Source organism: Amaranthus tricolor, chromosome 5 (genome assembly GCF_026212465.1).
Source record: "Amaranthus tricolor cultivar Red isolate AtriRed21 chromosome 5, ASM2621246v1, whole genome shotgun sequence".
NCBI classification, from domain to species: domain Eukaryota; kingdom Viridiplantae; phylum Streptophyta; class Magnoliopsida; order Caryophyllales; family Amaranthaceae; genus Amaranthus; species Amaranthus tricolor.
In genome coordinates, this window is record NC_080051.1 from 16,180,550 (window position 1) to 16,194,081 (window position 13,532).

At 36.0% G+C, this 13,532-nt stretch overlaps 2 protein-coding genes and 1 pseudogene across 2 annotated transcripts; all 3 read right to left on the reverse strand.

The window, feature by feature from the left end:
• Window positions 1–307: 307 nt before the first annotated feature.
• LOC130814085 (L-type lectin-domain containing receptor kinase IV.1-like) lies at window positions 308–2,737 on the reverse strand. Its single transcript, XM_057680085.1, has one exon. It carries the CDS (start codon window positions 2,639–2,641, stop codon window positions 644–646), a length of 1,998 nt encoding a protein of 665 aa, XP_057536068.1. The 5' UTR covers window positions 2,642–2,737; the 3' UTR covers window positions 308–643.
• A 599-nt stretch (window positions 2,738–3,336) lies between these two features.
• On the reverse strand, window positions 3,337–5,566 carry LOC130814089 (L-type lectin-domain containing receptor kinase IV.1-like). The gene has a single exon (XM_057680091.1). The coding sequence runs from the start codon at window positions 5,492–5,494 to the stop codon at window positions 4,622–4,624; it is 873 nt and encodes a 290-aa protein (XP_057536074.1). The 5' UTR covers window positions 5,495–5,566; the 3' UTR covers window positions 3,337–4,621.
• Window positions 5,567–10,515: 4,949 nt separating this feature from the next.
• LOC130814088 (L-type lectin-domain containing receptor kinase I.8-like) lies at window positions 10,516–12,029 on the reverse strand (annotated as a pseudogene).
• Window positions 12,030–13,532: the final 1,503 nt, after the last annotated feature.

The window sequence follows — 13,532 nt, forward strand, 5'->3', positions numbered from 1 at the left end:
TATGGATCTATAACTCAGATAATGTCTTTTTGGTAAGCTGACCAAAGATTTTATAGGTCTATTTATTTTTGCAATGTCTTTTAAAATGGTGCCTTTTATTGTATTAAAAGATAAAGCTTTTTTCATTTTAAGAAAAATAATTAAGATAAAATGTATTGTAATATTATAGAAAAAAGGTTTACAAACAAATTACTTAAAAATTATTGCACAAAACCGAGCCTGAGTAGCACTGTTCAATATTTAAGGCCCCTTATTTCTGGGGCCCTAGGCGGTCGGGTATCCGGGATACCCATGGAATCGGCCATGCTGGTAAGAAAGCCCGTGAGAGCGTGATATCATACACCCAAGACATTGTTTTGTTTAGACTTCAGAGTACACAAAAACTGCATAAAGGGAAATGATCTTCTGCAGCACTAAAACGCCTTTTGTAATAATACAATACTCTTACATTGCGTTCTGAGTTACGCACTGGATTATTACAATCAGTTTGTACTAACAACAAGTTACGACAACATATCATTACGCTAATTCCAAGTGACCTCCACCTAGGCGGACTTTAGAAGGGTTGAATATACGCAACCTAGAAATGATAGAAATTTCATATTGTCCTTATTATTAACAACATATTGAAGAAAGGAAAGATTCAACGGCCATATTGGAGGACTGAATTTGTGCTGGACGTCAGACTAAAACCAACAGTTACAGTCGATGATGATAACGAAGTAATTCCTCTCCCACTTTCACCAAAGAAATAACCACTTTCAACATCATATTCACAAGGAATATCAGGTAAAGTTGCACACTCATCTAGCATCTGCACTACCTGCCTCATTGTTGGCCTTTCTTCTGTTTTTGGATGCAAACACACAATTCCCAACTTCAACACAAGCTCCATTTCCTTTTCTTGATAATCTCCTCCCATATTTGGATCGCTTGCCCTAAGAATCTCGCCATTCTTCCAACAATCATAAACCCAATCACTCAAGAAAAATTCCTCTGCTTCATTTTCATACTGTTTTCCAATAGGCCTCCTTCCACAACCCACCTCAAGTAAGAACATTCCGAAAGAAAAAACATCAGTACTGGTTGTAGGTTTCTGCGTTCTGCTTACCTCCGGTGCAATATATCCAACGGTTCCCACTACACGGGTGGTACGAGGATCATTATTATGATCATAAAGTCTAGCAAGCCCAAAATCACCAAGCCTTGCATTCATCTCAGCATCTAATAGGACGTTGCTTGCCTTCACATCTCGATGGAGAACGACCTGTTCCCATTCCTCGTGTAGGTACAGAAGTGCAGATGCCACCCCCTTTATGATCTTAAATCTTAAGAACCAACTTAGATTTGTTTTTTCGTCTTTGCTAAAGAGGAACTTGTCTAGGCTCCCATTAGGCATATACTCGTAGATCAAAAGAAGCTGTCCTTTTCTTCTACAATAGCCCAGGAGTGGTACCAAGTTCCTATGGCTTAGCCTTCTCATAGTAGAAATTTCTGCCACAAATTCCTTCACCCCTTGCTTTGAATCATGGGAGACTTGTTTCACTGCAACTTCAGCCTTTGAAGAGGGCAATACACCCTTGTAAACCTTACCGAAGCCACCCATTCCAAGAACTTCGGAGTCCCTAAAACCTTTTGTGGCTACATAAAGTTCTTTGTATGAAAATCTTTGCTGAGCAAATTGCTTTTCCCAAGCTTCATATAACTCTTTATACTTCTTTGTCCGAAAATAGAAAACTGCTGAACTAATCATTAAAAACAATAGTACAAATACTATAAACAGAATGATAAAAGCTAACTTATCTGAGTCTAGCTTTTGATGTTTAATTTTTGGAAGAGATGGAAGCTTAGAAAGATCAAAATCTTGTGCTCTCCCACTTTGATTCCAACTCCATCCTAGTATATAATGGTCATTAGATACTGCGCCATCAGCAGAAGTGAAACCGATATACATAGAACCCAAGAGTATGGGAGAAAGATCGATGGGCTTAGACAATAGAAAGTTGCTTGGTTTTGAATGGTGAAAAGGAGCTAATGCTACCTTGACTAACAGCTCGTTATGATCATAATCGATCCAAATTTGCATACGCTTGCCACTATTTAGCAGCAGGGTTTTGTTCACATTGTCTTTATCAGAATAGTAAGCTGCAGGAGCAGCATACATAGATTTGACACTGTTTACATCGATCCCAACATGGTTTCCATTTATATCTCCTACATCAACATTTTGAACGGTGTCTAACTCGATTGCAAATATGTGATTAGAATCATTGCCATTTGTGGTAGGACTGAGGAGTCCTAAGTACGCTGCTGGGAAAGCATGTTGGAAATTTGTGGATGGACTGATAACAAAGACGAGTCCATGACCCGAATGAAGTGGGACCTGTGGAACCATAGCAAAAACAAAAGTGGTGGAGAATGAAAGATGTTTTGGTTTGAAGGTTATAGGGTGTGGGTAGAAAGCATAGGAAGTTTTGGAGACTGAACCATTGGTCATTTGAAGAAGACCATTTGGGAGTATTTTTGCCATTCCATAAAGGTGAAGTTTATTCATGGATCCTTGGAAACCATTGTATATGAACTCTGCTTCATTGTGAGCTAAAGCAGGCACAATTAATAAAATAAGGAAAACAAGGTTCATGATTGTTACATGAAAATACTGGTGTAGTTATTTAGGATTCAGGAATAGTTATTTTTAGAGATATTGGATTGGAAGTGCTTAAAGTTTTAAGGAACTTGTTGTCTCAACTTGATGGTTGGAGTTAGTTAGGTTGACAATTCGTCACATAATTATTCCATGGGCCCACTCATGTGGACACACTCACGGGGCATCCGTGGGCTCAGACCCACAAAGCTATGGTAATGAGTATAGATTTAGATACACACTTGATGAGGTTCACTCTTTCTCAAAATCACATATTATTAGGAGAACTACCCATCAAACTTTATATGTAAGTTTACAATCAACTATTTTAATCACCATAGTGGTCATTGTTGCAAAACTAATTTCAGAGTTAATGCAACCTATATTTCAATCGTAGTAAACTCAGAAATCTTTATGATATAGTCACAATGGCATCACCACATTGTGACTATGTAGTAAAGGTTTTGAGTATATGCATACATGACATTAAATATTCCACTTGAAAGGATAGTAAGTAAAATTTGAAATTATAACTTTTTTATCACATTGAGTACAAATAGTATGTCAATAAATTAACTCAACCAAAAATTTAAATAACAAATAATGAAGCTTGAAGATATATTTAAATTGATCAAGACTAACAAAATAAATATGCATTGTACTGAAGACTGACTCAATCATGACTCCTGGCTTTAAGGGGAAGTTCCTTTTTGTGAAGGCTACATCGCATTAAAAACTTGTTTTGTTTTGGTTGCCTTCAATTTCATGCGTTGAAAAGTCTTGAATTTTTGGTGGAATAGTTTTGTGAGTTGTTACAACTTGCAAGAAAAATGTTTGAAATATCTCGCTTTCTGGACTCTGGTTAAAAGGTCTTGCATATTTCAATATTTTTGTTTGGTTTAAGGAATTTCCGAATTTCTACATTAAATTCAACACTATCTGGGGCCGTTCTTGGGTAGACAAGGAGTGCTGCCATTAGGATCTAACATACATAGGGGTTTAATTTCAGTGTAATCCGTGCGTCTACGGTAGACATTTTTAGATATAAACCATGTTTGAGAGAGAATTATTTATTTATTCGATATAAGGAATTTATCTGAATTATTTATTTAAGTACTTATTAAAGATCATAATTAATCTTCGATAGGAAGGGTCCATATTATTATTTTTCCTAGGGCCTACATCAAGTTTGGCACTAACAATACCTTTTCAATTAAGTGCCCAATGTGCTACTTTGATGAACTTCATTTGTGCTCTATTTGTGCTATGTTTGGAAACGTTAATTTCATTAGGAAATTCAGAATTGACTAAAATTTAATATTTGATAAATAGATGAAATTCAATGTTGGATTTGAGTTGGTTCCACTATTATTTTAAAAGTAGGTAAAGTTTAGTATTTGAGAATGACTTCTTAAACCTTGTCATTCTCAAATTTTTCCTTTATACTTTCATTATTGAAATCGACAATTTGAAATTAATTACTTGTTTCCAAACACATTCTTATGAGTTTGTAAGCATATTGTTACTTTTAAAGGTTAGTTAGTATGCTCGATGGTACAGGTTGGACTAAGATTTTGCGCACTCTAACTTTGCACCGAATAAAAGTCAAAGTTTTTTTAGCTTCAACTTGGAGTCGGATTTTAAGTACACCAATTTTGCTCTGACTTGTCTTTCAGAATACCGATAAAGTGGGATTATTATAATTTTTAGAATTAAATTCAATTCGCAATATGCCAATGGATGCCTAAATTCTACTCAATGAAGAGGTATAGTTTGATTAGTTCAATTAAATACCTCAAATAGGTTAATATTCTTCCAATGTATCAACCTAAGTGGTCACATTAAAAGAAAATACTTAGGGCTCGTTTGGTTCTTAATACTAAATGGTGTCAATAAGAGTAGTTTGTAGTGTGAATTTTATTAGTTTTTACAAATAGAAAATAGGGTGTTAATCTAATTTTACCAAAAATCTTTGACTTATGAGCGGCGATGTTGGAGGACTGAATTTGTACTAGCCATGAGATTACAACCAACAATTCCAGATGATGTTGATAATGAACTGGCTCTTCTCCAACACTCACCAAAGAAATAACCACTTTCAACATCATATTCACAAGGAATATCAGGTAAAGTTGCACACTCATCTAGCATCTGCACTACCTGCCTCATTGTTGGCCTTTCTTCTGTTTTTGGATGCAAACACACAATTCCCAACTTCAACACAAGCTCCATTTCCTTTTCTTGATAATCTCCTCCCATCTTTGGATCGCTTGCCCTAAGAATCTCGCCATTCTTCCAACAATCATAAACCCAATCACTCAAGAAAAATTCCTCTGCTTCATTTTCATACTGTTTTCCGATAGGCCTCCTTCCACAACCCACCTCAAGTAAGAACATTCCGAAAGAAAAAACATCAGTACTGGTCGTAGGTTTCTGCGTTCTGCTTACCTCCGGTGCAATATATCCAATGGTTCCCACTACAAGGGTGGTACGAGGATCATTATTATGATCATAAAGTCTAACAAGCCCAAAATCACCAAGCCTTGCATTCATCTCAGCATCTAATAGGGCGTTGCTTGCCTTCACATCTCGATGGAGAACGACCTGTTCCCATTCCTCGTGTAGGTACAGAAGTGCAGATGCCACCCCCTTTATGATCTTAAATCTTAAGAACCAACTTAGATTCGTTTTGTCGTCTTTGCTAAAGAGGAAGTTGTCAAGGCTCCCATTAGGCATATACTCATACACCAAAAGAAGCTCTCCTTTTCTTCTACAATAGCCGAGGAGTTGTACCAAGTTTCGATGGCTTAGCCTTCTCATACTTGAAATCTCCGTGATAAACTCTTTCATCCCTTGTTTTGAATCATGAGAAACTCTTTTTACAGAAATTAAAGTACTTGTAGAATGTTGGACATTCTGATAAGCTTGAGATTAGAAATCAGTTATAACGGTTTCCGGTCTTGGTTGCTGAGTTCTCTTTTGTTTGATTAATAGGCTTGTATTAATTCCTTCTATATATACATGTAGAGCTCTGCGTTTTCTGATGATGAAATAATAAGAGAAATTCTTCTCTGTATTTGGGTGGTTGATGCTTTCTGTTTTCTCCGCATTCGTTCTCTTCTGTTCCCAAAGAATTCTAACATGGTATCAGACGCCATTAAATGTTTTCAATTCTGATCTTCCTTTTTTCTTTTTTTTTTTCTGATTCTTCTGCCTCTTTGTTTCTTTTGCTTCTTGATCGCCCTTCATTATTGATATCACATTTGCATGTGTTCTTTACTCTTTTCTGTTTCTTGCGTTTTGTTTCACTGATTCAATTAGTTTTTTCTTCCGTTCTTGTTCTTCTTCTTTCTCTGTCGACCAAGTGTTTGTCGAAATGTCTGAACCAACACAAAATTCACCAAATAACAACAATAATACTCAACACAATCAAGATCCTTGCACCATTTATGGAAGCCATTTCTACATTCATCCTTCAGATACTACTATTATCAAACTTGTTCCTGAGCTCTTCAATGGCACAGGATTCATTGATTGGAAAAGATCTATTATGCTTTCCTTATCCCCTAAAAATAAACTTTGTTTCATTGATGGCTCCCTTCCTGAACCTCCTTTAAATCATATCAACTACGCTGCCTGGCATAGATGTAATGACATGGTCAAGAATTGGTTACATTGTTCATTGGTAAAAACAATTGCAAAGAGTGTATATTACTGTAAAACTGCTGCTGAAATATGGAATGATTTGGAAGAAAGATATGGCCAAGCTATAGCCTCACAATTATATTCTTTAAGGAAAAGTTTGTTGGATGTTAAACAAGAACCTGATGAATCAGTTGCTGATTTCTACACCAAAATCAAAAGCATTTGGGATGAAATTGATATGCATGATCCTTTATCTGTATGTTCCTGTAATACTTGCAATTGCACTTCTAACAAGAACAATCTAAGATCCCAGCAGGCAAGGAGAGTTATGTTGTTCTTGATGAAGTTAACTGATGATTTCAAACAAGTTCGAAGTAATGTTCTAATGATACAACCTCTACCTCCTCTGAATCAAGTGTATAGAATGTGCTTACAAGAAGAAAATCAAAAGGCTGTAACTAAGGCTACAACAGCCACACAACTTGAATCTATGGCTTTTGCAGTTGACAGAAGACGTTTTACTGATCCTCATAAATATGGCAAACACACTTACCCCACCAACAACTACAATACCAATTCAAATACTACTGCAAATAAAATGATTGGGACCAAGAGGAGTTCTATATGGTTTTGTGATCACTGCAAAATATCAGGCCATAGCATTGAACGGTGCTACAAGCTACATGGATACCCCAACACATGGAATAGGGATAAAAAATCTGCCAATCTTTGTCATAATATTGATGAATTTGATATGCACTCTCAAGCAGGCACCTCTGATATTCCTCCACCTATCAATCTTGATCAATACAATCAACTCATGAGTCTTTTATCTAAGAATCAGAATTCTAAAAACAATAATACCGAAACACCAATAATACAAGCAGGTACTTCTCCGGCCCTCTTCTATAGCTATAAGTTCTGTATGATAAGCTGCAGAAATCCTATTTGGATTCTGGATAGTGGTGCCACAGACCACATTTGCCACGATTTAAGTCTCTTTTCTACTTATACCCCATTACAATCCCATGCTCATACTATTACTATACCTGATGGTAGACAAGTTGCAATTAAACATATAGGTTCTGTTCTTTTACCAGGGAATATCACTTTGAGAAATGTTTTCCATGTTCCTGATTTTCACTATAATCTTATCTCCATACATAAATTGTGTCTTGACCTCAAATGTGACATCACTTTCTCTGCTTCTTCTTGTATGGTCCAGGGCTCTCACTTGACCCTTCCTCAAGTTCTTGGTAATCTACATCAAGGCCTCTACTGCACAAAACATGAATTCCAGTTTCCAACCACTCAGTTACACACTCCAGTTCCCAGTATCTCTTGTCATGCTGTTCACCTCCCCAATGCAGATCTTGATAAAATATGGCATCTCCGCTTAGGTCACTTGCCTTTTCCTCAACTACAAACAGCTACCAAGAATATTGTTACTTGTCCTTCTATAGAATGTATCTGTCAAATATGTCCTATAGCACGGGAAACTAGATCTTCTTTTTCCCATAGTACAATAAAAACAACTAAACCTTTTGAGCTTATTCATGTTGATATTTGGGGACCTTATAGAGTTCCTACCTATACCAAATGTAATTTTTTTCTTACTATTGTAGATGATTACTCACGACATACTTGGGTTCATTTCTTGAAATACAAATCTGATGCTGTTTCCATTATGAAAAATTTTGTTGCCTATTCTTCTACACAATTTCAATTGAACATTAAAACTGTAAGATGCGATAATGCTAAAGAACTCACGGAGGGTGAAATTTTACAATACTACTTCACACAAGGAAATGTTTTACAAAAAACCTGTGTTGATACTCCTCAACAAAATGGAATTGTTGAAAGAAAGCACAGGCATCTCCTTGAAACTGCTCGGGCTTTATTCTTTCAATCCAAACTTCCTATTTCTTATTGGAATGAATGTGCTCTTACTGCTACTCATCTCATAAATAGAACCCCATTAAAATCCATAAACAACATTAGTCCCTATGAAAAATTATATGGAAAATCACCTAGTTTGCATCATTTGCGAGTTTTTGGTTGTCTTTGTTATGTCTCTACTTTGAAACAAAACAGGTCCAAATTTGATCCTAGGGCTGCTTCATGTGCTTTCATTGGGTATCCACCAAATCAGAAAGCTTATAAAGTCTTAAATCTCAACACTTTCAAAGTTCATATTACAAGAGATGTCTCCTTTCACGAAAAACATTTCCCATTTCATTTCTCTCAATCTCCCTCAACTCCTTCCACCTCTCTCTTTCAAATTTTTCTCCCTTCCACTACTACTAATTCAAGTTTCTTTGATCATGACATCCCTGATATTTTCACAAACATCAACCAACTAACACATAACACTCAGTCTACAAACAACTTTTCTCCTTCCTCTGCTTCTGACTTCACAGACTCCTCTTCTACTTCAAATATTTCCTCTGATTCCAACCTTATAGATCTCTCAGACATTTCCCACCCTACTTCTTTTTCTGCACCTGATGCTCCTGCCCTCAGAAGATCCCAGAGACAAACTCAAATTCCACAACACTTTGATGATTTTATTTACTCTCTTTCTGGCCACTCAGCTAACACCAGTACCCATTGGTGTCAATTCGCCTTTTACACACCATCTCACTCCGTTCTTCTTGCTCACTTGGGCATCCCAAAACAACCTACCTGCTATAAAGAAGCAGCAAAGGATCCTCGGTGGGTGGCAGCAATGACAAAGGAATTACAAGCATTAGCAAAGAATCACACCTGGGATGTTGTTTCTTTACCAACTAGAAAGAAACCAATTGCATGTAAATGGGTCTATAAAACGAAACTCCATGCTGATGGTACCTTGGAGAGACTCAAAGCTCGCTTGGTAGCTATAGGATACACACAGAAATATGGCATAGACTATTCAGAAACCTTCTCTCCCGTCGTCAAAATGTCAACAGTTAGGTGTATTTTGGCTATTGCTGCCAGCAAGGGTTGGAGCTTATATCAGCTAGATGTGAATAATGCATTTCTCCATGGGGATTTGCACGAGGAAGTATACATGAGACTACCCCCAGGTCATCCTCATTTACCAGATCAAGTCTGTAAACTAAGGAAGTCCCTCTATGGTCTGAAACAAGCCAGCAGACAATGGTTTGCCAAGCTTACTCATGAGCTTACACATCAAGGGTTCAATCAATCACGAAATGATCACTCCTTGTTCATTCGAAAGACAGCATCTGGGGTCATCATTGCAGCAGTGTATGTAGATGATATAGTTCTTACTGGCACTGATCAGCTTGGTATCCGCAATCTCAAGCATCACCTACATCATGTTTTTGGTATCAAAGATCTGGGCTTACTTCATTACTTTCTTGGGTTTGAAGTTGGTTACACACCTGAAGGTATCTCTTTAACACAGCACAAATTTACAAAGGAGATTCTCACAGAGGCAAACCTCACCACTACAAAAAGAATAATCACTCCTTTACCACTGCATCTCAAGTTAAGTGCTACTGAAGGTCCTAATTTTGATAATCCAACTCTTTATAGAAGTTTAGTTGGCAAGCTCAATTTTTTAACAAATACCAGGCCATATTTGGCTTATTCCGTGCAAACACTAAGCCAATTCTTACAAGCACCAAAGATCTCTCATTACTCTGCTCTACAGCATGTTCTGCAATATGTCCACAATACCAGCAGCCAGGGTATTCTTCTAAAAGCAAGTGACACACTTCTTCTTCAAGCTTTTAGTGACAGTGACTGGGGAGCATGTGTTGATACCAGACGCTCCATTACTGGGTATATTCTTTTACTAGGCAACTCCCCAATTAGCTGGGAAAGTAAGAAGCAGAGTACCATTTCAAGGTCTTCAGCAGAAGCAGAATACAGAGCCATGAGTAGTGCTGCAGCTGAAGTAACATGGATTGTTCGACTGCTTGAAGAGTTGGGTGTTGACAAACTAAAACCTGTCACCTTACATTGTGACAATCAAAGTGCTCTGTTCATCGCCAAAAATCCAGTCTTCCATGAAAGAACCAAGCACATAGAACTCGATTGCCACTTCACAAGGGAAAAGGTCTTAGAAGGACTCTTACAACTGACTTATTTACCTACTCACAATCAGTTAGCAGATGTTCTCACCAAAGCTTTTCCCTCTGCTCAATTTCATACTCTTCTTCACAAGTTAGGCATGTTTACAACCCTGCCTACCTTGAGGGGGGGGGGGGGGGGGGGGGGGGGGTGTTGGACATTCTGATAAGCTTGAGATTAGAAATCAGTCATAACGGTTTCCGGTCTTGCTTGCTGAGTTCTCTTTTGTTTGATTAATAGGCTTGTATTAATTCCTTCTATATATACATGTAGAGCTCTGCGTTTTCTGATGATGAAATAATAAGAGAAATTCTTCTCTGTATTTGGGTGGTTGATGCTTTATGTTTTCTCCGCATTCGTTCTCTTCTGTTCATCCAAAGAATTCTAACATAGAAGGCAATACACCCTTGTAAACCTTACCAAAACCACCAACTCCAAGAAGTTCAGAGTTTCCAAAAGCCTTCGTAGCTACATAAAGTTCCTTATATGAGACTCTTTGTGGGGAAAACTCCTTTTCCCATGGTTCAAGTAACTCTTCGTACTTCTTAATTCGTAAAAACAAAACAGATGAAATAATCAATAAAAAATATAGTACAATTATTATAAGGATGATGAAAACCAATTTGTTTACGCTTTTCTTTTGATGTTCGATTTTTGGAAGAGGCGGAAGCTTTAAAGGGTCCAAATCTTGCACTTTCCCATTTTGGTTCCAGCTCCATCCAAGTACGTAAAGGCTATTCGACACAACGCCACTAGAAGCAGTGAAACCGACATACATGTAGTCCAAGAGTATAGTAGAAAGATTGATAGGCTTAGAGAATAAACACTTGCTCGGCTTTGGATAGCTAAACGGAGCTAATGTTACATTCACTAACATCTCTACCTCATCATAGTCTATCCAAATTTAGATAGGCTTACCACTATTTATAAGCAGGGTTTCGTTCATTCTTTCCTTATCAGAATAGTAAACAATATTAGCAGCATACTTAGATTTTAGACTGTTTACATCAATCCCAACATGGTTTCCATTTATATCTTCAACATCAATATTTTGGACGTTGTCTAACTCAATTGCAAATATGTGATTAGAATCATTGCCATTTGTGGTAGGATTGAGGAGTCCTAAGTACGCTGCTGGGAAAGCATGTTGGAAATTTGTGGATGGACTGATAACAAAGACGAGGCCATGACTAGGATTATTATGTATCCTAGGAATCATAGCGAAAACAAAAGTGGTCGAGAATGAAAGTTGATTTGGTTTGAATGATATAGGGTGTAAATAACAAGCATAAGAAGTTTTGTCGATTGAACAATCCGTCATTTGAAGAAGGCCATTTGGGAGGATATTTGCAATTCCATCAAGGTGAAGTTTATTAATGGATCCTTGGAATCCATTGTATGTAAACTCTGTTTTATTTTGAGCAAGAACAGATACAATTAACAGTAAAAGAAAGATTAAAATGCTCATTATTGCTAAGTAGGAAGTTGTTTAAGATTGATGATAGCCAGGAGCATTAGTTTGGTGAGTGTTTATAACAAGAAAAGTCTATGCATTATCATGACATAAAATTCTAGTGATGCATATGATTGACTTGTGGATGGACTAATAACAAAGACAATTCCAAAGGCGATTCAAGTTGCGTTTCAATTCATGATAACATGTCAGATTTTTCTACCTTGTGGAATACTTTTTAAACAGTTCCAAGTGTTCGGGGAATTTCAATTACTACTTTGGACCCACTTATAATAATATTTCATTGCTCCAATATTATTATCTAGTGACTCGTATCTAAGTAGCGTTTGGAAGTTAACTTTTTTTTTTTGTCAAATAGATATATATATATATATATATATATATATATATATATATATATATATATATATATATATATATATATATATATATATATATATATATATATATATATATATGAATATATACCAAACAAAAAAAGGAATATACAAAAGCTTAGTCTTGGTGTGATCCCAAACTCAGTGCACCAGCTAAACAAGCCACCAACCCACAAAAAATTACTCACATGGCAATCCATCCCTACCAAAATCATCTTACTTAATAAGCAGCTCTCTCATAACTCTCCCAGGTGTTTGAATTTGGAAGTTAACTTCACATAAATAAGAAGGGTATATAATTTCATAAGTCATGTTAATATAGTCTTTTATAATTTGAAACCAAAGAATAATAAATCCTTGACTATCAAAATAAGGAACATAAATGAAGTGTTGCATATTTAATATTTATACAATAGGCCTTTTATTAGAGGAAAAATAATTTTAAAATTTTCAACTTTGCACGATTTGCTTATAAAAGTTTAATAAGGAAAAATTGATATTAATAATCCAACCTTTCACCCATCCGCTATGAATAATCCCACATGTTCATTGTTCATTTATCATTGATCCTTGTTCATTGTTCATCATTCATTGTTCATTGTTCATTTGGATCCTTGTTCATTGTTCATTGTTCATCGTTCGTTGTTCGTTGTTCGTTGTTCATTGTTCATTGTTCATTGTTCATTGTTAATCGTTCATTGTTCATTGATCATTCGTTCATTGTTCATTGATCATTGATCATTGATCCTAGTTTATTGTTCATCATTCATTGTTCATTGATTATTGATCCTTGTTCATTGTTTATCATTCATTGTACATTGTTCTTTGTTCATTATTCATCGCTCATTGATCATTGATTATTGATCCATGTTCATTGTTCATCGTTCATTGTTCATTAATCCTTGTTCATTGTTCATTGTTCATCGTTCGTTGTTTATTGATCATTGATCCTTGTTCATTGTTCATCATTTATTGTTCATTGATCAATGAACCTTGTTCATTCTTCATCATTCATTGTTCATTGTTCATTGTTTATTATTCATCATTCATTGTTCATTGTTTATCATTCATTTTTCATTGATCATTGTTCATTGATTATTGATCCTTTTTTATTGTTCATCGTTCATCGTTCATTGTTCATTGATCATTGATCCTTGTTATTTGTTACTTGTTCATTGTTCATCATTCGTTGTTCATTTTTTATTCAAATAAACAGTCTAAAGATACATTATGACACAGATTCATTTAACTGAAATAAAAAATAATAGCATTTTTGATAAGTTCATCTTAAAGTGCCTCAAGATACACT

Coding starts and splice junctions, on each gene's coding strand:
- LOC130814089 (XM_057680091.1), bottom strand. CDS start 5,494: ATGAAAGAGTTTATCACGGAGATTTCAAGTATGAGAAGGCTAAGCCAT.
- LOC130814085 (XM_057680085.1), bottom strand. CDS start 2,641: ATGAACCTTGTTTTCCTTATTTTATTAATTGTGCCTGCTTTAGCTCAC.